This window comes from Pimephales promelas, chromosome 12 (genome assembly GCF_988280905.1).
Source record: "Pimephales promelas chromosome 12, fPimPro1.hap1.1, whole genome shotgun sequence".
NCBI classification, from domain to species: domain Eukaryota; kingdom Metazoa; phylum Chordata; class Actinopteri; order Cypriniformes; family Leuciscidae; genus Pimephales; species Pimephales promelas.
The window spans coordinates 26,041,588-26,064,900 of NC_142780.1; the positions used below are offsets into that span (position 1 = coordinate 26,041,588).

The following is a 23,313-nucleotide window of genomic DNA, read 5'->3' on the forward strand; positions in this document are numbered from 1 at the left end:
AGAGCAATGTTATGGCATCTAGTATGTTTGAAATCTTTACGAAAACACCTAAAATTATGAATTGAAATATTATGATTTATAACTCATTTCTATTAAAGGGCAAGTTCACCCGAAAATGAAATTTGTCATCATTTACTCAACACGAGGTTGTTCCAAATCCGTTAAAAGTTTTGTTCATCTTCGGAACACAAATAAAATCTAAACAATTTCAGTCCCTCAATTGACCGCTTTAAAACGTTTATAAAGAGGTTGTAAAGCTAATCAATATGAGTGGAAGATACACAATTCCTTTACATGATGAACAGATTGAATTTAGGCTTTTTATTCACATATAAACATTGATCAGTGAAGATAGTCAGAAGCTACCATATACATGCTTGAAGTGAAGCTCAAACATGCTGTGTAACACATGAGAATGAACCTTCGTAACTGATGTGTGAGTTGATGGATGTTTATATGTGAATAAAAGCCTAATTAAAAGCTCTGAATAAAAATATTCATAGTATAAAGTGATCATGTCTCTTCAGAGAAATTGGACTAAAACACTCAATTCTTATGGATTAGTTTTACAATCTCTTTATGAACTCTTTGTTCAGTAGTAGTACTTGCGTAGCGGTCAATAGAGGGACAGAAATTGCTCAGATTTTATTACAAATATCTTAATTTGTGTTCCAAAAATGAACAAAAGTCTTACAAGTTTAGAACGACATGAGGGTGAGTATGATAGAACTTTTATTTTTGGGTAAACAAACCCTTTGAAATATTTTTATTTATGTGATGGCAAATCTGGAATTCCTCAGTGTCACATGATCTTTCTCAAATCATTCTTATTCACGGTGCTCAAGATTTGACTTTTGTAAGAACAACACTTTTGCAACAGAATTTTAATTCAGTAAAGATGTTTATGTAATCTATACTGACCCCAACATTTTTGAATGCTAGTGTAAATTTTAGACTAGGAATATTGTGGACAAGTTACATAAACTACATTTATAATACTTTTGTGTCCTTTGCGAAGCTTGAAAGCTACACTCTATTCAAGGCAATTGCATGGAAAAGAGCGAGGAGAGCAGTCTTCAGCATTTCTATTTTGTGTTCCCATTCCAGACCTGTCTGACTGACTTTCCTTTGTGGGAGTAAACAATTACAATTTATTTTTGGGTGAATTGTCCCTTTAAGATTGATACTGAAGTCTTTTTCCTAAACAAACCCTCTCTTTAACTATTAGTATACACTCAGTGAACAGCGGATCCGGACTCCTGCCCTCTGCATGGAGCAGAGGGTAATACACGTCAACAAAACTTCATCCAAAGGAATTCCAAGAATGCAATTTTATCCAGCAGAGTACATTAGCAGAGAACGGGAATGTGGAAGTGTGTAGCTGTGTAACTTGAGTATAGCAGATCGCACTCCTTATCCCTTTTTCTACAGCCAGACGTTACTTCTCATTCCACAGTGTATAACACAGCGATTCTGTCCCAAACCCCTGAACTGAATTGATGTGTAAAATCTTCATTTAGATGAGAAACCTCAGTCATGGACCACATCCTCCCTGTGATCAAGAATGCTCCAGAAATTTGGTCACCATGCATGACCATGTGTGATGATAATCATGCAGCCTGAGGACAAGTTCTTGTGTTCAAACACAGCCAGATGGATCGCAAAAGATAATATAATGATTCATTAGATTTGACCTAATTTCCTTTCAAATCTTAGGAGGACATTTATTTTAATTTTTTTTAAATTTTTTAAGTTTTTTATTTATTTATTTCAGGCAATGGCATGGTACAAGGCAGACAAAATATTGTTAAGTCATACAGTGCAAAAAAGAAACAAAATGGTAACACTTTACAATAAGGTTCATAAGTTAACATTAGTTAATGTATTAACTAACATGAACTAACCATGAGCAATACATTTGTAACAGTATTTGTTAATCTTTGTTGATGTTAGTTAATAAAAATAAAGCTGTTCATTGTTTGTTAATGTTAGTTTACAGCACATTAACTAATGTTAACAAGATTTTAATAAAGTATTAGTAAATATTGAAATTAATGTTTACAAAGATTAATAAATGCTGTATAAGTGCTGTTCATCATTAGTTCATGCTAACTAATGTAGTTAACTAATGTTAACTAATTAACCTTATTGTAAAGTGTTGTTAAATGCTTTATATAGGACTATTGATGTATTATATTTTACAAGAATTTTAAATTAACAAATTTGACTGCGCTGTTTAATTCAAGAGATCAGGTGTACATTACTGAACCTTCATTAATTCACAAATGAACACCAGCAAAAAAATGCTGTATATGTATATATTTAGTTGACTTCACCCATAATTGACAGAAAGTAAACCAGGCCTTTAGACACAAGCATATAGAAAAAACTTATCAGTATCTGTACTCTCCACATTCATTAGAATGAACTTTGTTTAATAATTAAGGAATAATATCAAGGATGAAAACTTCACTTAAACTGTCGACCAAATAAAATCAGCAACACAGCATCTAGAGTTTTTAAACGTACCTGTAAAATCAGAACCAGTCTTTACAAAAAAAGCGGGCTTGACTGTACCAGCCTTTGTGTAGTACCTGTAGTCAAGAGTACCAGGTATATTTGTTACCAGCTCAAAGACGCTGCTTTCAAATGCTCTCGTTGGTGTTTGAGCACTCTCTGTTTTTCAGGAGTTGACCATTGTAGCCAATCACAATCAGTTGAGCGTGCAAAGGCAATGGCCTTTCAGAGGTGCACCAAGTAAGTCAGAATCCACTTAACACCACTGAAAATGCACAAGGTTTTGTTTTGTTCAACGCGAGCCACCGACTTGCGAATCCTTCCATTATAACCAATAAGTCCTGTGAGCTTGCACTTTAGAGATTCACAATCTTAGTGATTATAAGGGAGGTCTCTTATCTTGCTTTTTGTTTATTAGCCATCCACATTCATCTGATCACAAGTTTAGTTTAGTTTTTCATACTGCTTGGTACACTGTAAAGTTTCTGAATTGACAACTGATACCTTGATGAATGGCTGAGGAAAAAAAAATATTTTTCTCTGGTACTGAAATAAATACTGAAAACCACACAATTTTTCTGGTTGTGGTACAGAATACTGAATGTTGGTAATATGACAGCCCTACCAGCTAGTTTATTGTTTATAGTTTAGCATGGTTACTGAAAGGTATAGCTCACACAAAAATTTAAATTGTAAATTTTGTCACCGACTCATCCTCGTGTTGTTTTAAAACTGTTTGACTGACTTTCTTTCTTTGTATAACACGATGTGACAAATGTTTGGAGCCCAACTGGAAATGGAAATGCAAGCTGTTTATGAATGATACGAGGGTGAGAAAATGATAATAAAATTTTAATTTCTAGGTGAACTTATCCAAAACTCTCCAACTGTGTTTTTTTAATCAAAAGTGTTACAAAAAAAAATTATTCAGATGATTTCTGAAGGATCATGTGACACTGAAGACCAGAGTAATGATGCTGAAAATTCAGCTTTGCCATCACAACAATAAAACATTAACCAAATCTTGCTGACTAACATATATAAAAGAAGTGCAACGTGACGTGATTAGTTGACAGACCCAACGCATTGACTACCAGCAAAATCGACCAGTTGATTTAAACCCCAGTTTACAGATGAGAACATGATGTAAAATCAGGCATCAATACATCTTTCAAACGATGAAACGTTGAGGCTTTGATGAAGTAATGATGAACCAAGAACAAACAATGCTTTCTGCTTGGGGTGCAGGACCTATGAAAATGGAAAAACTGCAATGATGCAACAAAAGGAACAAAACCTATAAAATAAGCAAAGGAAGAGGCAAGCAAAAATAGCTGTGTGCCACATGGTTTCAACGTGTTACATAAAATTTGTACATCCATCCAAGTTGGCTAGATTACAATCACAAAAGAACTCTGACCTATTCATCTCACAACTCATCTGTTATCTTTGCCACTATTCCAAGATCAGCCCACAATAAGAACACGCATGCATCTACACAGGAAAAAAAAAATGACTCAGAGGATTGAACTAAAGCCCTGCTTCTATCTGTCCCAGTTAAAGCACCTACACTGGGCACATCTCCAAAGAGCGAGAATGAGAGAACAGAGAGAGAAGAGAATCAGCTTGCTGGTTCTGCCTAGTCCCAGAACCTGACATGACCTGGAAAACAAGCTCTACGAATCTGTTCAAGGTAGGAACTGCCTTCATGACCTTCCTTAGGGAACGACACATGGCTCTTTGCCAGCGTAAGAATCCCATCTTAATCAAATACGGTTGTTCTTCATTAAACTGCTCTCAGACAAATAACAAATGTTTGTCTACAATGGCTGCATCCTAAATTGTGTAGAAACTGTGGTTTTGACAATAAACACTGTTAGAACGCACCAAAACGAGATAATTCTAGACCTTAATCAACCGCATCCACAAATGAAACAGTTTCTTCTTAATAATTCAGCATCATTAGTATCAAGAAAAAGCAAAGCAAGGCAATAAATACTCACCTCGATTTTCCATTACAGAATCTGAGACAGAACGATAAATGGATCCTGTAATTAAAGCAAAACAAACAGATAATTACATAAGCAGGTCCGTCTTTTATAGAGCCACTCATTACTAATTATAGATCATAGAATGACATCAAAAAGATTTAATAAAGGAATAAGCCACAAGAGGCTGTGCATTATAGTCAATTTCTTAAGCATAATGCAATTCAAACTCCTTTACCCTTGGCAAAATCGGAATTCACTGTTCCAACTATATTTCACGTTTAGACTAGAGACAAAAAATTATAAAACAAAAAAAATACACCACCACAATATAAAAAACTATAATAGAAACAATTATTTACAATAAAATGTTTTTCCTTCTTAGGTCCATTAAAGGATGCAGATCTTTCTTGAAATCACCAAATGGGAGCTTCAAAACAGAATTTACTCAGAATAAATGTGCAGACGTACAGTGGTGAAGGTCATTGGTGGTCGTCCGTGGTCCTCTGTTCATCTATATCAAGGGTTCAGAACAGCAGACAGGGTGCATTCGCTCATCTCAAGGGGTTTCCTGTAATATAGATGTATAAAATGTGTAACTCACTTGATCGGAGGTCAGCTGAGAACAAACATCTCTAATCCTCACTCGCTGTGATCACAGGTTCAACAGAGCGATCAGTAAAGTGTGCTATCCTCAAGTACTCTCATCATATTCGCTTCATATGCTACGAATGATGCTTGTTATTTTACTTCAAGTGTAGTCTTTAAAAAAAAAAAGAAGGAGATTCGGCGGTTCCTACTTCCTACACTGATTAGTCGCAAGTCTCACACCATTAAGGAGCCAAGAACTTCAACAAACAATTTTAAAAAGCAGGTGTCACACCTCCAGGCTGCACAATTTTTGGGACAAAACTAATGGTTTCATTTAAAATAGCACAGACAAGCTTTAGAAAAGAGCAGAAGGAATGACCGCAAATGGAAGACAGGCAATTATCTGAAAGGCGCTGATGGAAAGGATAGATAACAGGCAAATAAAATGAGTGCGTCTAACAGATGAATACACAAAACAGACAGGGCACGTCAGACTGTAATGGACTGTCAGTAGAAGTGGAGGATGGATGAATGGAGGAGAGAGAGCTAGAGATAGAAATGCTAATGAATATCTCCAGGGGCATTGATCGATTTAACTGAATTCAGACGGACAGCAGTATCACAGCATTTGACCATCAGCTGAGCCTGAAGTTGAAAACGTACATTAAATGAGCATTTCACCCATTGCAACATTAATCTTTATTGAAAGTGGATCATATAGTAAGAATGTGTGCCAGACTGCACCTTTATGTTTTTCCCCCTTATGTGGTACCTGCGTATTACTGAACATAAAAAGGGTAATTAATTGTATATTTTTTCCTCAAATTTCAGACTGTTTTTCACTCAATTCCTATTGTATATCTCCCAATCTGCCTTTTGTCTGTTGTTTTTCTTTTAACAGGGAGGAAAAGTGTGATTTTTGAGATTAAATTCACAATTACTATTTTTTTATTCATGGAAATAGCTTCCAAAGTAACCAAAGTCCATTTACATTTAAGTTAGATTTGTACTTGATCAAAGGCAGCAATGTTATGTTTTCATTTAAGTCAAAGCTTAATGTAAAGCTTTTACTACACCGACTCCAGAACCACTTTTCCCACATGGAGAATATGCAGTCTATGTAGGGCACTAACTATGGGGGCACCATCAACACCCATATGGCCTTGTCAACACTCCGACAACACCCCCAAAAAGCAGGTTCGGACTGTACATTCAGGCAATGACTCATTTACTTCCAGATAGTATGTTGTAAAGCTGCACATATTAAATAGTCAACAAACAATTTATTAGCGAGGCTTCAAGTAAAGGAATTAAGAGAAAATGTGCGCCTTTGGGGTTTGTAGTCTTTGAAATTACGTATTTTCACAGTCTTATACCTCAACGGTTTTACATCAAACTGTGACTTTCTTTACTTGAAAATGCATATTTTAAATTGACAAACATCATAATTCAGGGCACAATTCAAAGGAGATCAAAATATTTGCTGTCTCTAGCCATTGATTACCATACAATATTTTTCCAAAAAAAGGTCCCATGGTGGTCGACCGGAAGGGGAGGGACTTAGGCTCTCTATTGAGAATGAGGAGTCACGTGCCTATTTGGGCGGGGTCTGAGCCGTTCGGCCATGATGGTAGGTGACGCTATCGGTTACCAGGGTTTTTATCGGTTTTTAACGCAGCAGTTACTTCCAGGCATGGTAAAACAGTGCGGTATTGCAAGAAACTCCTCTACTACCGAGCTAAAAACACACATAATCAATACTGTTTTGTCGTGGGAATCCTACCAACATGGCGGAAAGGGGAGGGGCACTGTAAAATGACGTCAACTCCTCATTCTCAATAGGCCTGTAGGGTGAGTGAGTCCCACACCCTGGAATAATAATGAGCTAATGTTTGTAGTCTAAAAGATTTTAATGAAATATGACTTCCTGCTTATTGTGACGCAAAATGACAATTTTTACGTCACGATAAGCAGGAAGTAATACACTTAAATCCTTATTTCTCCCATCTCAGGGGAAAATAAGGGAATAAACCATGACCATTCAAAAATATAACTGGGTTTCTAAAGATACAAAGCTTAATGCAAATGCAGGCAGGAATGCAGTAAACATGAGACAGGCATTGCTAGAGTTAGGCAGCCTGCTTCAGCAATGATCATTATCCCCATGCAGCCTCACATTTTTGAGGTTTCAGACACCAAAATAATCCTAAAACCCATTTGGTTTGCGACTTCCTTGAGGGCTGTATGATCAAATCTAAAGCACAAATTAGACTAACTAAAAAAAAAAAAAGAAAAGTAAGTAAAAATAAATAGAACATGCAAAAGAGAGTCTTACAGTGCCCGCTTTTGTTTTGGTAATTTAAGTTTTATAAAGAAGTTGATAGACAATTGTGGTTTAAAAAAAAAAAAAAAAAAACATTATATCACCCTTGAATATAAAGCTAGTGTTCACTTAACTGTTCTTTTAGGATGAGAAATAAAAATATATTCCATTTGTCTCAAAAAGTATATTGATTGTATTGTTGTGAATGTGCCCACCATAAAAAGCTTGTCTGCAGGGAGCCCACGCTGCCCCTTATGCAAATCTCATTGAGAACAACATGGTATACTGCTGCGACGATGCAGTGACGTGGCAGCTGGAATACTAATACTGTGCGACATGCTCTCCAATTCATTCCTGTGAAAAAAAATCTAACAATATCAAAATTGATCTTCATAAATCTAAAGCTGGGTTCACACTCTACAATTATGGCCACAGTTTGGTCATCGAGACAAATTTTGAGAATCCTAAGAGATTCATCTGATTCTATACTAAAGTCTAAAGATTTTAATGGCAGTTTCACATGTTCACTGACTGCCGATTAATGATAACCATTGCGATTCAATTTTACCAACTGTCAAATCAAAAACCAACAGGAGCACAGGCAACAACAAACCACCAATTTCTCCACACACACATCATCTTCGGTTTCAAGAAAAGCCATGATCAAAATGAACGCTAGTAATTGTTTTGGTTTGCTAGCACCCACTTCAATCCTGCATGTAAATGCAGCTAACAGTCAACAAATGTGTCTACAATAATAATGAGCAAACACCTTAAAAAGCACTGACTTGTATGAACCTTGGTTGATAGTATTGCCATTGAAACTAATACATTCGAGTCATGAACCGCTCAGAGTATAACGTAATGGGTTTCATTCTCTTTCAAATTGCAGTGGTTATGGCGTGAATGCAGGATAATATAATTGTTTTGGTTCAGGAGGAACTGTAAAAGGTGGCTGCTGTTTGTTTTTGGCGCTTGGTGACTGTCTGTCTACAACCTTGATGACGTGTGATGTCTGCGCGTGCAGGGTGTGCGGAGGTATGAAAATACATAGGGGCCTGCAGGAAGACATCGTATCATTGCACTCGGACCGAATTCAATGATCAGACGCACATTTAATGGTCATACGCCTTCCACAGACAATACACAAATACATTTAGACCACTTAACTTGGTGATTAGGGGCAGAAGAACAGATCGCTGTTAAGACAGATTGTTTCAGACAGTGCTTGGACACCGAATTGATTCCTTTCGCGTTATTTCCCTTGAACAGACACTGTACACGTCATTCATTCTCGACAAGTATTGTCTGAAGAAACTTTAAGTCACCTTATTCTTGTTTAGAAAGGATGTTGTGACTGCGGTATCAAAACTACAGGGTAATATCGAGCAAAGCTATATGCATACATCAAATAATCAATCCTCCAATGTAATCGTAGTGTAGCCACTGCAACATACTAGCTGGTCTTTTAGGTTTCCAAGCCCATCTATATTAACTGCGTCTATTCAATTGAATTCTCAACACCACAAGAGCAAGACACATATATACACTAGTGTATATAAAGTGTATATATATTGAGGGGAATGTCTTGCTCTTGTGGTATATATATATATATATATACACACACACACATACACACCTCTTGTGGTATATATATATATATATACACTGTATATATATATATATATGTACACACTTCTGTAAAAAAATTAATAATACTAAAATGTTTTATCTACATTTAGGCATTACAACATATTACATAATATAAAATATTACATAATTCAGACAACAGTGTAATATAAAAGAGCCTTTAAGTGAGTGTGAATTAAACTCACTGTATTAAACATTCAATTGTAACGAGGCATGTAGCAAAATACTCTCATTGCATATCGTCTGCTATTTCACACACTACTCGCATTCAATTTGAAAAATGCTGCTGCTGTGGCTTCATTCTGATGGGGAATGGCTTAGGAATATGTGCTAGATGGGCAAAAGAGCAAAGACTCATTTGGAGACAGACACTTCAGTGCCTTAACGGGGAGCAGATGTGTGTGTGTCAGATAAATCCGTTCTCACACCCCTGGACCAGATACTGTAAACTGGAACAATGTCCGGGGAACTTCCTTAAAAGGTGTATGCATGCAAAATATACATTTGTAGTGTTTGCAAGATGAATGTGAATATGACCTGAATTTATAAAAGCCACAATAATACGAGAACAGAGAATGTGCATGTTGTCATAGTCCCAGATGCAAAGTGAGTGTCACCTTACCAACCTGACACTTTGTAATACCCAACACATGCTAATCCCTGACACACAGACACACACAGACACACACACACACACACACCCTTGGGACATGAAGTGTGAAAAAAATGATGTAACTGGTCTATTTCTTCTTTGGGTGCTTAACTCCTCAGCAAATAAGTGTTGTACCAAACTCTTTGGGTGCTGCTGCCCCATAAATGATATAAAAGCAAAATAAAATTAGATTTAGAAGGAAATACGTTGGAAGAATGTCTTTGCAAGGTCATTTCATTTAGTTTTGCACGTCACTAACGGTGAGTGTTTCTTATCATCAAATTCAGAGCAGAAAAAATCTGGAGGAGAAATACAACAGATGTTCACACTATTGAATCTACGCGTCTCTGTGTGAACACCAAGGCCATTCCATGCTCTGAACAAAAATACTATTAAGCCAGAAACAAAACATCCAAACAAACTCTTCATTTGGTTTTCAAGTAGGGCAGTGCAAAACTACATATCTTTAAAATCGACTAGTCAGTGGTTTGCCTGGTTGACTAGACCCGGGGCTTTCCCAAACTGGGGTCTGGCCAAAAGGTAAATAAAATAAAATAATAAAGAAATCTAAAACTGGTCATATTTCATGAGATTATTCTCAAATTATATTATTCTATTGAGAGATGAGATGAAAAAATAAATGATGGTGTAAACTTAAAGTGCCCCTATTATATTATTTTAAAGGTGCCTAATTTTATCCAACTTTTTAACAGGTTTACAGGTATCCAAAGGTAATAAACAAATAAATAAAACTTGAATTTTCTCAAAATATCCATTGCTCATCAACACATTTTTCAAAGATTCTTTGTATCAGCATTTTTATTTAAAACCATGTCAGCCTCTGTGGCTATTTTCATGGCAAAAACTGAATTACAAAAGAGACTTTACCATAGGCTACCTGAACTTCAGCTCCAGAGGCTTCCTAAAGCTCAGAGATTGCATATTGTAAAGACCGTAACAACAATGGCATTGATTTTACCATATCAATTCAAGCACGAGTCTGACAATGAAACATTGGAAGAACTGGCTGTTCAACCCAAACCTCCATCGCAAGGACGAATTGAGCAGGACGCTATAGCTTGTCGTTAGGGTTGGGTATCGAGAATCGAGTATCGATTGGAACCGGGACTAACTTTTCATTTTTCCCGGAATCGTTCAAAAGTTAAAATTTCGATTCCTAGTTTCGATATTCACAGTCCGCCGACCGGAAGAAGAAACCGCTGAACAACACCAACGAAGAAGCGTCTACCGGAAGTGTTGGCATAACCGCGCGAGTCGAACATGAGTAGCTTACGTCGGCGGCCCAAAGTGTGGCTTCACTTTTCTAAAAATAACGAAATCTCGGCAAAATGCAAAATTTGTGACAAAAGGAGTATTTGTGACAGAAGGAGTATTTCCTTCAGAAAGACCGTTGGTTAGCAAGGTTAGCTAAACTTTTTTGACCCTGCCTCTTAAAAGAATCGGAATCGAGAATCGTTGGGAACCGGAATCGAAACAAGGAATCAGAATCGGAATCAGAATCGTTCAAATTCAAACGATACCCAACCCTACTTGTCGTACATAATGAGATGTTGCAACTGTAATTCCTCACCATCAACATTAACAAGAGTCCATTGGTATGTCCATTGACAAACCGATGTGTATATTTCCAATTTATTGTGGTGCATTAGCGGGACCTGTATCATTAACTGTATCAATAACAGTGCACTAACGTGAATGAGTGATAACATTAAAGTTTGTGAAACAAGTCTTCATCCTTTATCATTATTTAAAGTAGTAAAAACAACAGACAATCTGCATAATGGCCTTTTAAGAAGACCAAATCTGAGGTGTGGTCATATTTTGGCTTTTTACAAAAATCCTGAGGGAAACTTGATCGAGGATAGTCACCATGTCTGCCAAACAAAAAGTCACTGCAATAGAAACACTTCAAAACTGCCGATCTTGTGTGGCCATTACCCACTGTTGTAACATTATAGCGAACACAAGGCAAGTTGATTGATAAAAAAATTGATAAATCAATTGTTAAAGGAGCTGTATGTAAGAATGTATCTCAAATAATCAGAAAATGGCCCTGATATGTCACTAGACATTAAGAAATCATGTTAATTTCTAATACGTACATCACTGACACAGTAGTCCAGCCAGGATATTGTCATTTAAAAAGTGAAGTTGCAGCCCTCAACTGATGTTGATGTTGTCATGTGTTTTGTTGGGGGGTTCGGAGTAATTTGAAAGGGATTGCAGTACCAGTTTTGTCCACAATATTACATACGGTTCCTTTAATCGAAATTCTAACAGGATGTGATTCTGAGGAGCAAGTTGGTCCAAATAAAGTGGTATCCCATCTTTAATAAGCATTTAGTAAATTACTCTAAATCAAACCATAGAGATTTAAGAAGCAATCTTCAACTGCATCGCTGTGGTAATTTAACCACTGACTCTTCACATCCTCATTTTTTGGAAGTGTTTACACAGAGAATTTGCAAAATGGACATTGTTCATGTCGCGTGCAATGAAGACCATAGGTGGTTATTATGCAAATTTGTTACACATGTAATATGGAAGTAAGACTGAAATTATCAATGATTCGTTTGGGAGTTTAGAATCAATTATTTTTTTGAGAGACTGAGAGAGACAATAACTTTATTTATTGTGCATTTTTAACTTTGAATACCTTTTTTTAAATTCACAGACGTTTATATTACACACTACAGTACATGAAAGGTAATATCTGAAAAGGCATAATAGGGACACTTTAAAAGGAATACTTTTAAAATATTTTCAAGGTTAAAATTGGTCTTTCTATATATATGAAAATATAACTTTATATTTTAGAAAGGGACATTCCTTACAAAGGGATCAACATTCTTGGTGAACCAAAAAGTCAGAAAACCTGTGAACTACTAGACTAACACAGACAAGCTGTCCTTTAAGAAAAGACATAAAAGACAAATAGCGAGATGAAATGCAACAGACTGGAACAATGCACAAGACAAGACGCTTTAAAAAAAAATATTTCTTAACACTCATGAATGATCCAAAAATAACATGAGATGTAAAGCAGAATGCAATGATCAAAGACTTCTCTCTAAATGTGGATGGTTGTGGGAGTGGTGCTTTAAAGTAGGCTTTTATGAAGATTTACATCTTCACAGAAAAAAATACATCCAAAAGTACACCAACATACGTAAATTATCAAACATTTAGTTACATTAAACTTGGACTAGTTGTTGGACCAATATAAAAATGATGCCTGATTTCACTTAATGACTGATACAATGATGGAAATTGAATCAGAGCAGATGGCACGTTCAAACACATCCCCAAAGCTCACTGTTAAGTGTGACACTACGGCACCACCCTCTCATGTACAAAACTAGGCCTACAACTTGACTACCTAAGAATAGCATAACACACATAAAAAGTGGGTTTAGTGTCCTACATCAAACTGCCAGAAGTTCCACATGGTTGATTCTCCAAACTGACAGAAAAGAAGAAAGGATGGCAGAAAGTAGAGTCCTCTTCTATAAACAGAACTTTCAAATCTAAGGACGAGTTCTTTAACTGGATGCGCCGATTCAATTACGTAGCACGGAAATGGGAGCAGCTGGTACGCTTGTGTGATCTTTAAATAGCATCCCACCTCTGCGTGTCAAGGCTGGCTCGTTGGTTTAGTTTTGGGCTGAGACAGCTGCCGATGGATGAGAGAAAAAATCGTTACGTGAACTAGAGGTCAATGGAGAGTTTCAATTTCACAAACTTTTGCCAACTGCATGGGGAAGACAGTATCTAAAAGTGAACTTACGATTCACCAATGTAACCCAAAAGCAATCTTACTGTAATTTCAGAAATCGCTCTAGAAAGTTGGCCTACCTCTCTGGCCGGGACCTCAACCAGAACGCAAGAGCTCCGTTGAGGGAATTATGAAGAGAGACCCGTATTTCCTATCTCCAGACCGCATATCACACCCCTGGCTTCCTTCAGAATGACTGGGCAGTACTGTACGTTCCCATTCCGAACCGTCTGTACGTCATAGCCACACCTGCCCCAGAAAAGCTCCGCTCACCCCAGGGACCAGTGGCCCACATTCCAAAGAGCCCAAAACACCAGTCCGAACCAAATTCAGCCCTCCTCTCATTCCATCTTGTGCATAGCTTAAGAAACTAACAACACACACACAACCTTGACCAAGTCGTGTTCCAAGGAAAGGACGTCAATCCTTGTTTCCTAATGAAAAACTGTTTTATAGAAGTGTAGAAAAGGCACTCTACGTTTCCCGCCTGTAAATTAAGATGACTGAATCCTGATAGCTGGGAAACTGCATTTAGTGAGGAGATCTCCCGGATACAAAGCAACTCAATCAGAGATGGATAATGTGTAAGTGGTCATGTTCAGTAAAATCACTTGTTTGTAGGGTTTTTTGGACCCTTGGTTAACTTGATTATGATTTTGAAATAAATGGCAAGCCTACCTAATCCATTGCATGGCTTGAAGACATTAATACATTTATGATACGTAACAAGGGCAAGCTCGCTTCCTTTTTGCTTGCATGTCGGCTGCACGTGTTTTGCACAAGACACACAAACCTCATGATGACCTTGCTTAACCTCATGACCTTGCTTAATCGAAAAGTTTTACCAAATACATTATTATCGACAATTAATCGATCCTTGATTAATCATCAGCATTCCTAGTACAGATCACATACAAATTCATACAAGATCGCTCCCCTCGTAAAAATGTTACATTTTCTAATGAGATTAGGTTGGATGGAACCACAATCAAGCCTGTTTCGCACCCCATGCAAAAGCAGTACATATTTCGGTATATTAAACAAAGTGGTCAAGGTTTGGCTGGTTAACATGGTTTGGCCCTTACTGGTAGGTATACATAAACTGGATGCAGAGAGATTTTTGCCAGACATAGAACGCTTCAAACAGCAAAAAAAAATAAAATAAAATAAAAAATATGGTAAAATGTACTACAATGGGATTTATCAAACGATCTTTTACAATATAAGCTTTTATGAAGCAAGTAAACTTTTCACCCGTCCACTCGTTATTCATTAGTAATTCGTTAGACTGACTGACAGTTAAAAGCTACCCCCTTACATACTGGTGAATATAAATCCCAATGGCCATTGTATAATGTACGGGTCATTATTTAAAAAAACACACACAAAAAAAACAAATGAATGCAGTAACCCAGAAATCACTTTATTTTCTGTAAAGCCACAGTGTGAAAGTACAAGTTACGCATACTGCTTGTGCATGCAGTGTGAAACAGACTGTAACAGAACTTACAAAAATATTTTTTTAATTCAAGGACATTCTCATCATAAGCCATCAATATGTAAAAAGCAAATGAAAAGACATAATTTGCAACATAAAGGACCAGTCAATTTTTTTCTATAACACCTTTTTTCTATGCTCATGGCAAGAGCTTTAGTTATTTAAAAATAAAACCTTAAGACTAGGATTAACCTGATTAAAAACCTTTTCAAAAGTATCAAAAGAATGAAACACTGAATACTGAACACAGAATAAAACAACTGTTTTTTCAACAGGGTAGACGTATTCCAGTCCAGTCCAGTAAAATATAAAATATGATATCATAATGATTCACACTTTGCTGAATTTTCTCCTGATAGTATAAATTATGTGATAAATAAGCTGGTCTGCATTAACCACACTGAGTAACAGGAATATTCTTACTACTATTAAATATCTTAACAATTGTCCTTCACCCTACCTTGCAACCGGCAATCCATCTCAACCTTTCACTCATACACACCACCGGAGAAATTAGAGCTTCACTCGAGGAATGAATGAGTGATGCTCTGATGGAGCTCCGAGCTAATCAAGTCCCCAAAACGACTCGTGCACAAAGAGCAAATCAGATGCTATAAGGATGAGATCTTCCTCAATGTTACGCAAACTGACGAGATCGGTCTCTGCATGTGATAAGGATCAGACAAACACCGGCTCTCGTAAACGGTTTCGTTAGATTTTGAGAAACAATGGACAAATAAACAGGCGGTAGATGCGAAATGCTCACTGCGAGTTGACGCGCGTGCTCGTCGCACGTATTTCAAATGGACATGGAAATGTGCGGCGATACGTTCAGACAGCATTGTTCTATTTAATTAAAATGCTCTATATATGTTCCCCTTTCAGAAATCCCCGGCCAGTCAACAAATAACGTTACGGATTTGTAAAAACAGCTCTCGTGCGTTGCTGAAGTCAGCTGATCATCATAACGGTATGTTCGGTCATCTTTCAGCAACGTTAACGTTACCTATCGACACTAAACAGCATTTGCACCGTTCGTGGTGCTGCTTATTACATGCATTTATTGCATGGAATTTGGGGAAGAAGAAAAAAACAGAACGCAAGCGTGCAAAGATGATGGGGAGAATCACGATGCGCGCAGCCCAGCTACAACTTTGATCACATAGCCTATATTAGCGCATTTTTTAACTCATAATAAAAAAAAAAACACATGTTTGGTTGTATTTGTGGAGGGAAAGCCTATGACGAAAACAAATTGTTGTATGAGCAAGAGTACCTTTGTGCATAACACTTACAAACAAAGCAGAGAGCTGAGTTTTGCATTGAAAAGCTTTCTTTCCAATGCGATTAATCTGCGCGTGCATCATCAGGTTGATAGGTAACATCTCTTACCTTGCCCTATTACGTCTAAGGCACTGGCCCTCCTCTTCCTCCGTCTAGTTTCACTTCATGTACAAGACAACACGGATACTTTTTCCCTTCTCTCTTTTTCCAACCCCCATTGAAACTTTTGCCAAAGATACCGGAAACCGAAGGACAAGAAGTATGGTAATTGTAGTTTAAAGTTTGAAGAACCTCTGCCCGCTTCCATTATCTGCCTCAACATAATTGACTACATTACCCATGAGGCGCGTCAAGGGAAAGCGAACCAATGCAACTCATTCCACTATTACAAACGCATCTGAATATTTTGTGTATTTATGCGTTTATAGTTTGTTTTGTGGTGGTGTTGTAGTGAATTGTTAATTTAGAAAAAAAAAAAACTACGATATCTTATCGTTTACATTTCGGTGTGAAACCATGTGCGCATCATTTTAAAGCAAAGCTAAACAACGAAAAGTAATTTACATTTAATGTTTTATATTCTTTTACTGGTGTGTTCGACCTGAACGTAATGTGTATTATGTATTCTAATAGAAATTAGCCTACGTTACTGAATATGCCAATCATTTTAAATATTTGTCATCAATGTAGGCTACTTGATGAATATGGTCTTAAATGTAATTTTTTTTTTTAACCTTTATTTAACTAGGAAAGTCACATTGAGGTTAAAACCTCTTTTACAAGTGAGACCTAGTCAAGACAGGGTCGGATAGCAGGATTAAACAAATTACAAGCAATACTAAGAAACCAAGCAAAACAAGTCATATATGAGACACGATATATTGGGAAAGAGAGTATTATTTATAACATTAAAATATAGGCTACCTATAAAAGTTCTTAGTCTGTGACTGGAAGATATCCCCAAAACACATTCATATGCACTTTAGAGTTATAGATTAACTTGTCATGCATCCTAAAACAAAACATAACATCTGCATAGTTTGTAATGTTAAACGTCGTTTTGTTGTTGTTGTTTTTTTTAGCAAAACATTGTAAACATTGCTTATTGTCAGAAGCAATTGGAACATCAATTTTGCCTGTGTATTTTAATCTGAGGTATTATACAAAACAAAGCCTTTTCTATTTTCTTATTCTCCCCTTTTGTTGAATGTTTAGGAGGGAATATATATATATATATATATATATATATATATATATATATATATATATATATATATATATATATATATATAAATCTGGCATTTGTATTATTACATCTAAAAGAAAATCAGCCAGAGGCATGTGAATTGGTTGGTGAATAAAAATCATACTTTTTATCTGCATGTGTTTAAAATAGGACATCATAATAATGGTCTTTGCTAAATTATGCAATGTCACACCAGTGACAGGACTTGTGAACTTTTCAACAAAGTATAGTGAGTCAGTTGAAATTTAATTGTGAGATAACCTTGGTAGTTAAAATGGTCAGATGGCTCAAAGGGTGGCTGTACTCATGGGACATGAAACCCCATGACTCCATAGTTAAGTAAGAATGTATAAAATGTACTGTATGTCCAAAAAATGTTTTTCGGGAGCATGCATTTACTTTTGTAAATAGTTGAAAACACAACGGATTGCTGTTGTGATTAGTAGTATGCTCTGCCTGCTTTTAAGATTTTAAAAGTAAATATGATTAAATATCTGCTGACACCGCAAGATTTATTTAACACAGCATGGTGGTTCATTTAACTAGTCCAAAAAATGCAGGTGTTGACATTTAAAAGTTATTCCTGTAGGGAATATAGAATAGTAACAGAGTACTGCCATCAAGTGGAACCTCTGGAGAAGTGCTAGGGGGACTTTTTATAATAATAATAAAAAAGAATAATTTGTAAAATAGTGTTGAAATAAACTTGGGGAAACTCCTGCAATATCACATGTTTCAGGGAGCTTCCTGGTTAATTTATTACAAATTAATTTGATTGATTCAAATTTTTATGATTACATTTTTTTAATCATCAAAAGGAAATCCATTATTGTACCGATTCCCCCCAAAAAGACCAATTGTCCCCATCACTTTTTAAACATCTCGTGGCACGGGTACCAATAGAAATCGATAAAACATCTCCAGTTTGCCATGTATATCTAGCAAGCTAAAATGTGTTGTTTTTGAATTTGCTTTTTATCAAAATAGACAGTATAGTAAACAAATTGGGAGACAGGATCAGGAAAAGTCTAAGAGCCAAGATTCAAACCCGGGTTCCCCAAAGCTACAGTGTCAGCAAGCTCCCCACGAGGCAATCAATAACTTCTAGCAAGCATCAGTTTTGTGCGAATTAGAACCTAATTTTGTTACAAACATGAGGGTGTACAGATTTGGCAAACAATCCAGCTGTCTGAATCCGTTCCCCCACCCATATGATGAGAGATGGCTTAAAAGAGTGGCTTAAAAGATACTGATTCTATTCTGTGTAGATGGAGCTTAACCAGCAACAGTTTAAAGATATACTTTTTGCATTTTTACCTTTCATTATAATACGACAGTAGTAAGCGAAGTGGTAGACAGGATCAGGAAAAGTCCAAGAACTAGCTGCGCTAGAAAGGTCAACAGTGCTATATGTCAGTGAACTGTTCACGAGGCTATCAGGCTTAACCAGCAACCCGACGGCAAACAATCCAGCCGTTGGAATGAAAATGAGCGTTGTGGACCGGGAAACGTCACGGATAATTAACACATGAAACACATGAGGACAAATCAAAAACCATGGGAACAGATAAACTAAGTCAGAAAACTGAACTACAACAATGCAAATCAAACAAGAACACAACCCAGAACAGAGGTGACGCATTCATTTAGGAAGATCATTATGATTTTCTCATTTGAATCGGTTTGAATTTGTCAAATGCCCTCAACTGCTTATCTATTCCACATCAGTAATGAAGTGAGGAACATTTTACATAAAATTGACATATTTTGCATAACTTCATTTGGTAATCCAAACTTATGTCATATGTGCAATTTTTTTTTGCGTGTCATGCATGATAATTTTATAATTCATAGTTACCCAACATTACAAATCAAAGTTCATCTTCTGACAGCTGACAACGCCTTGAATGACTGAGGCAATAACAATAGTTTTAAACGATAATGATTAGCAAAACAAGGTGTTATGTATATTGAAGGTAAAATGTGAACTATGACACATTAATGTAAAGCTACTTTTAAAAGCTCTACATATTCTATGACAAATGTACTGTTTTCCACCTGTGAAGGCTGAAGTGATATTTCAGAAAGTCAAAGACACCTGACACAAAGGATACAAAAATCCAAGGAGAAAAGGGCGGGGATTGGTGCACATCCTCAGGCATTCCTGGTGACGTCTTGGGACGTCTTTTGACCATAGTCAATATCCGCCTTTTTAGGGCCCCCTTAAACGTCGGTAGATGACGATCCCGGGCCGTCATGTTCCATGGAACTTGGAAGCTGCATTGCTGTTTGCTAATTGCTTATTGTAAAGTCATTCAGGCTACTGGTTCTGCTCTGATAAACAAATGCACACTTGTATGCATTTAACACAGATATTTATCATGATGTATTTTCCTTGCAATTTCAAAGCAAAGGCTTTCAATTTAACGCACCCATGAAGGTGTGCACACACAAACTGTTGCTTAATTGTACAAACCAATCAGGTTTAAGCACTATAAAAACAGAGAGACCCATACTGCAAGTGCTGTGGTCAAAAGGGGACACTGGCACACATATTGTCAGGGTGCAAAATATCTTTAACCCAGGGTCGCTATGTAGCGCCAAGAAGGTGCTCCTGTGCCCAAGTGGCACAGATGAGAGGACAACTATCAACGTCATCAAGGAGGGAGCCAGGCCCTTCACAACCAGGGCATCAGAAAAATCCAAACTGCTGCAAGCCACGAGCTCTTGGGAAATGAGAGTCGACGTTGGAAGGAGCCTGCAGTTCCAGGAAGTGGGCCACACAGCTTTTCGCCCAGACATCGTCCTGTGGTCAGCCAAAGACTGTAAAATCATCCTAAACGAGCTGATCGTGCCATGGGTGGAGGGCTGTGAGGAGGATCATGAGAGGAAGGTCTTGAAATATCAGTATTAAATCCAGGAGTGCAAAGACAATGGATGGCAGGCATGGTTGTTCCCTGTGGAAATAGATTGCAGAGGGTGATTTGACACCACTGCCTACCCAACAAACTGGAGAAAGGTTGGGTACCTCCTGATGACATCTGCTTCTGGCTGAAAGCTACGGTTACCTAAGGGGGAACCAAGGAAGGCACCCAGCAGGTGTATTCCACAATCATTGATCGATTCAGTGATGACTTCGTTCATTGAAATCGTCCTTGGCAGGTCTTAAATACAACCTCAGATGAACAACAAAACATGACATATTACACTGTGTCATTATTTCTTTAACAAACAAAAATGGAGAAGCCATTGGTGACAAACTAAGTACACCCTTACTGCTTCCATAGGAATTAAGAGGGTAAGTAGCAGTCAGGCACTGCTAATCTAATGGCTTTGATTAATTGATCATCAGCAACCGTGACTAATTCTATAAAAGTTTGAGTTTGCTGGTCTAGAGCATTCAGGTGTGTTAACAAAATGCCAAGGAGAAAAGTCATCAGCAATGAGCTTAGAGAAGCAATTGTAACTTGCTACCATCAATCTGAGTAGGGTTATACTGCCATTTCCAAACCACTTTTCAATGATTCACTAGTGGAAAACATTTAAGAGTTGGTTGAGTAGGAAACTTTGCACATGCTTGCAAAACTTTTGTGTTCTTTACGAGTGAATGCAAAAGTTTGTTTTGAATGCAAAAGTTTTCTTTGCGAAAGTTTATTGGAGGAACATAACCATTTGCGAGAGAACACAAAAGCATTTTTTCCCTCCTATTATATATTTTTTTTCTTCACCATATCCCTTTAGAGGCTTCGCAGGTTCCACAGCCGATGTGTGCAGTTTTTTTTTTATTTCCTTTAAAAGACTTTTCTCTTGTCAGTAAAGTGTTTTTTTTTTTTTTTGGATTTTCTTCTTAGTTCCACCCAATTTTATGGTTTTCCTGGTTTATTCCATGTTTTATAGGCAACATTGGTCACGTTAATACAGATTAACACAGTTGGTTTTAAATTAATCGTTTTTAATTTAGTTCAGGACTCCATAGTCCTGGTGTTAGTAATCTGAATTCAGAAAAACATTTTTTAAGATACAATTAATTCGATTAAGGCCTACTCCTGATTTAATTTAAACCCTGTCCAAGAAATCGCCTTGTGGTGTATCAGATTGCTGATGTGAACAGTGTCATAGACTGCATGTGGATACTTGCTGAAGAGCCTCCTCCATTCTGTTCTATTAATAGCCCAGTAATAATGCAGCGACTGTGTAGCAAGCATAATGTGCTGGAATATCTGTTTAGTGGACAAATTCTTGAGGTCTCTCTACCACACAGCATATACTTTTTTTCCCCATGATGTCCATTCCTAAAATATGTGAATAATGTGCTCTCTAGGTCAGTTTCAGGCTTGAAAACATTATTTGACCCAAAAATTCCTCACAGTGAAATGCCTCAAATCAATCCCAGATGCTATCCCCTTGCACCTGCTGCTCCTCATACTCCACACCCCAGGGTTTATGCTCCTAAAACGACAAAACATGCACACTGGTGGGTGGCATTTTTATACATGGGGAAGGGAATTCTTTGTGTTCTCACAGTTTTTATTTAGAGTTCTGCCATATGTTCACTGTAAAAAAAAATATGCAGGAGGGTGTTATAGCCTGTGAAAATCAGTTATATTTTAGTTAAGTATTTTAGTTAGCAAGTAAAATATTTAAAAAATTAGTATATTCTAACTACACTGCCTATTTATTAAAAGTAATACCTGCAACATTAAAAGAATGAGTAAAACATACCCCAATATGTTACAGTAAATTGCGCATGCGCCCACTTCAACATCCACGCGAGAATTACGGCGTCTTCGATCAGGAACACAAACTATTGAGCTCCAGGTAAATTTATTTTTCCTGTTATTGTTGTTTATCGAGTTGATATAAACGCAAATGTTAACTAGTAAGATTTACTGAAAGATTTGCAGTTTGCAAAATGATTGGATCTTTGGCACCATTGACTTCCATAGTATTGTTTTGTTTTTTTACTATGGAAGTAAATGGTGCCAAACAACTGCTTGGTTCCAATCGGTCTTCAAAATATCTTCCTTTGTGTTCAGAAGAAGAAAGAAACTCATAGAGGTTTGCAACAACGTGAGGGTGAGTAAATGATGACAGAATTTTCATTTTTGTGTGGAGTATCCCTTTAAGTGATCAAATATATCAACATTAGCACCGGTACAACAAATGAATGCTTAGTTGATTGTGTGTGCTATAAAAATTACTTAAATAATTTAGAGAGGTGGAACATTAAAAGCAAATTTTATTTATTCACATTGGTTTTTATTTTTATTTTTTTGCTAGTTCATGCATCTTTAAAAGGCACATATACTTGAAACGTTTTAGCACAATAGTGTCACTAGACTCTTTTTACTGGGACACGAGACCCAGTTAAATAATATCAATTAAATAACTTCTTAACTGAAGTACAATTTATTTAAAACAAATCTAGAAAATCTTTTTTTTTATTAAACTGACAAAAATGAAATATACATGCAAATGTAAAAAAAAAAAATCTCTTTTTGTGTTCAACAGAAGAAAGAAAATCATATGGGTTCAAAACAACACAAGGGTGAGTAAAGGATGACAGACTCATAAGTTTATTCCTTTTTAACAGCTACTGATAAATTAGCCTGCTGGTATGTTTGCATAGAGGTGCAATAGTGATTTATTGATAGTCGGTTAATTTCATTTACTGCAAACCCTCAAGCACTACAGGGTGAATAAAAAAGAGAGATATTTCAGACACCAGACAGCTAAAATTTATGGAAAGGTACTTACCTGAAAGGGAA

The 23,313-nt window shown here is 36.7% G+C and overlaps 1 protein-coding gene across 4 annotated transcripts in view; it reads right to left on the reverse strand.

Annotated features, from left to right (window-relative positions):
- phactr4b (phosphatase and actin regulator 4b) overlaps positions 1-16,557 on the reverse strand; it is a 45,764-nt gene extending 29,207 nt beyond the window's left edge. Inside the window, exons 1-3 of one of the 4 annotated variants that reach the window (XM_039679724.2) lie at positions 16,408-16,557; positions 4,977-5,076; positions 4,521-4,565 (exon numbers count right to left, since the gene is read on the reverse strand). In XM_039679724.2, coding sequence (XP_039535658.2) covers positions 4,521-4,533 — 13 coding nt within the window. In that variant the 5' untranslated portion in view covers positions 4,534-4,565; positions 4,977-5,076; positions 16,408-16,557. Of the gene's footprint in view, positions 1-4,520; positions 4,566-4,976; positions 5,077-13,597; positions 13,705-15,475; positions 15,991-16,310; positions 16,331-16,407 lie in introns of those variants that run through there. The other 3 variants (XM_089117818.1, XM_039679725.2, XM_039679726.2) reach the window with 3 other exon arrangements.
- Positions 16,558-23,313: the final 6,756 nt, after the last annotated feature.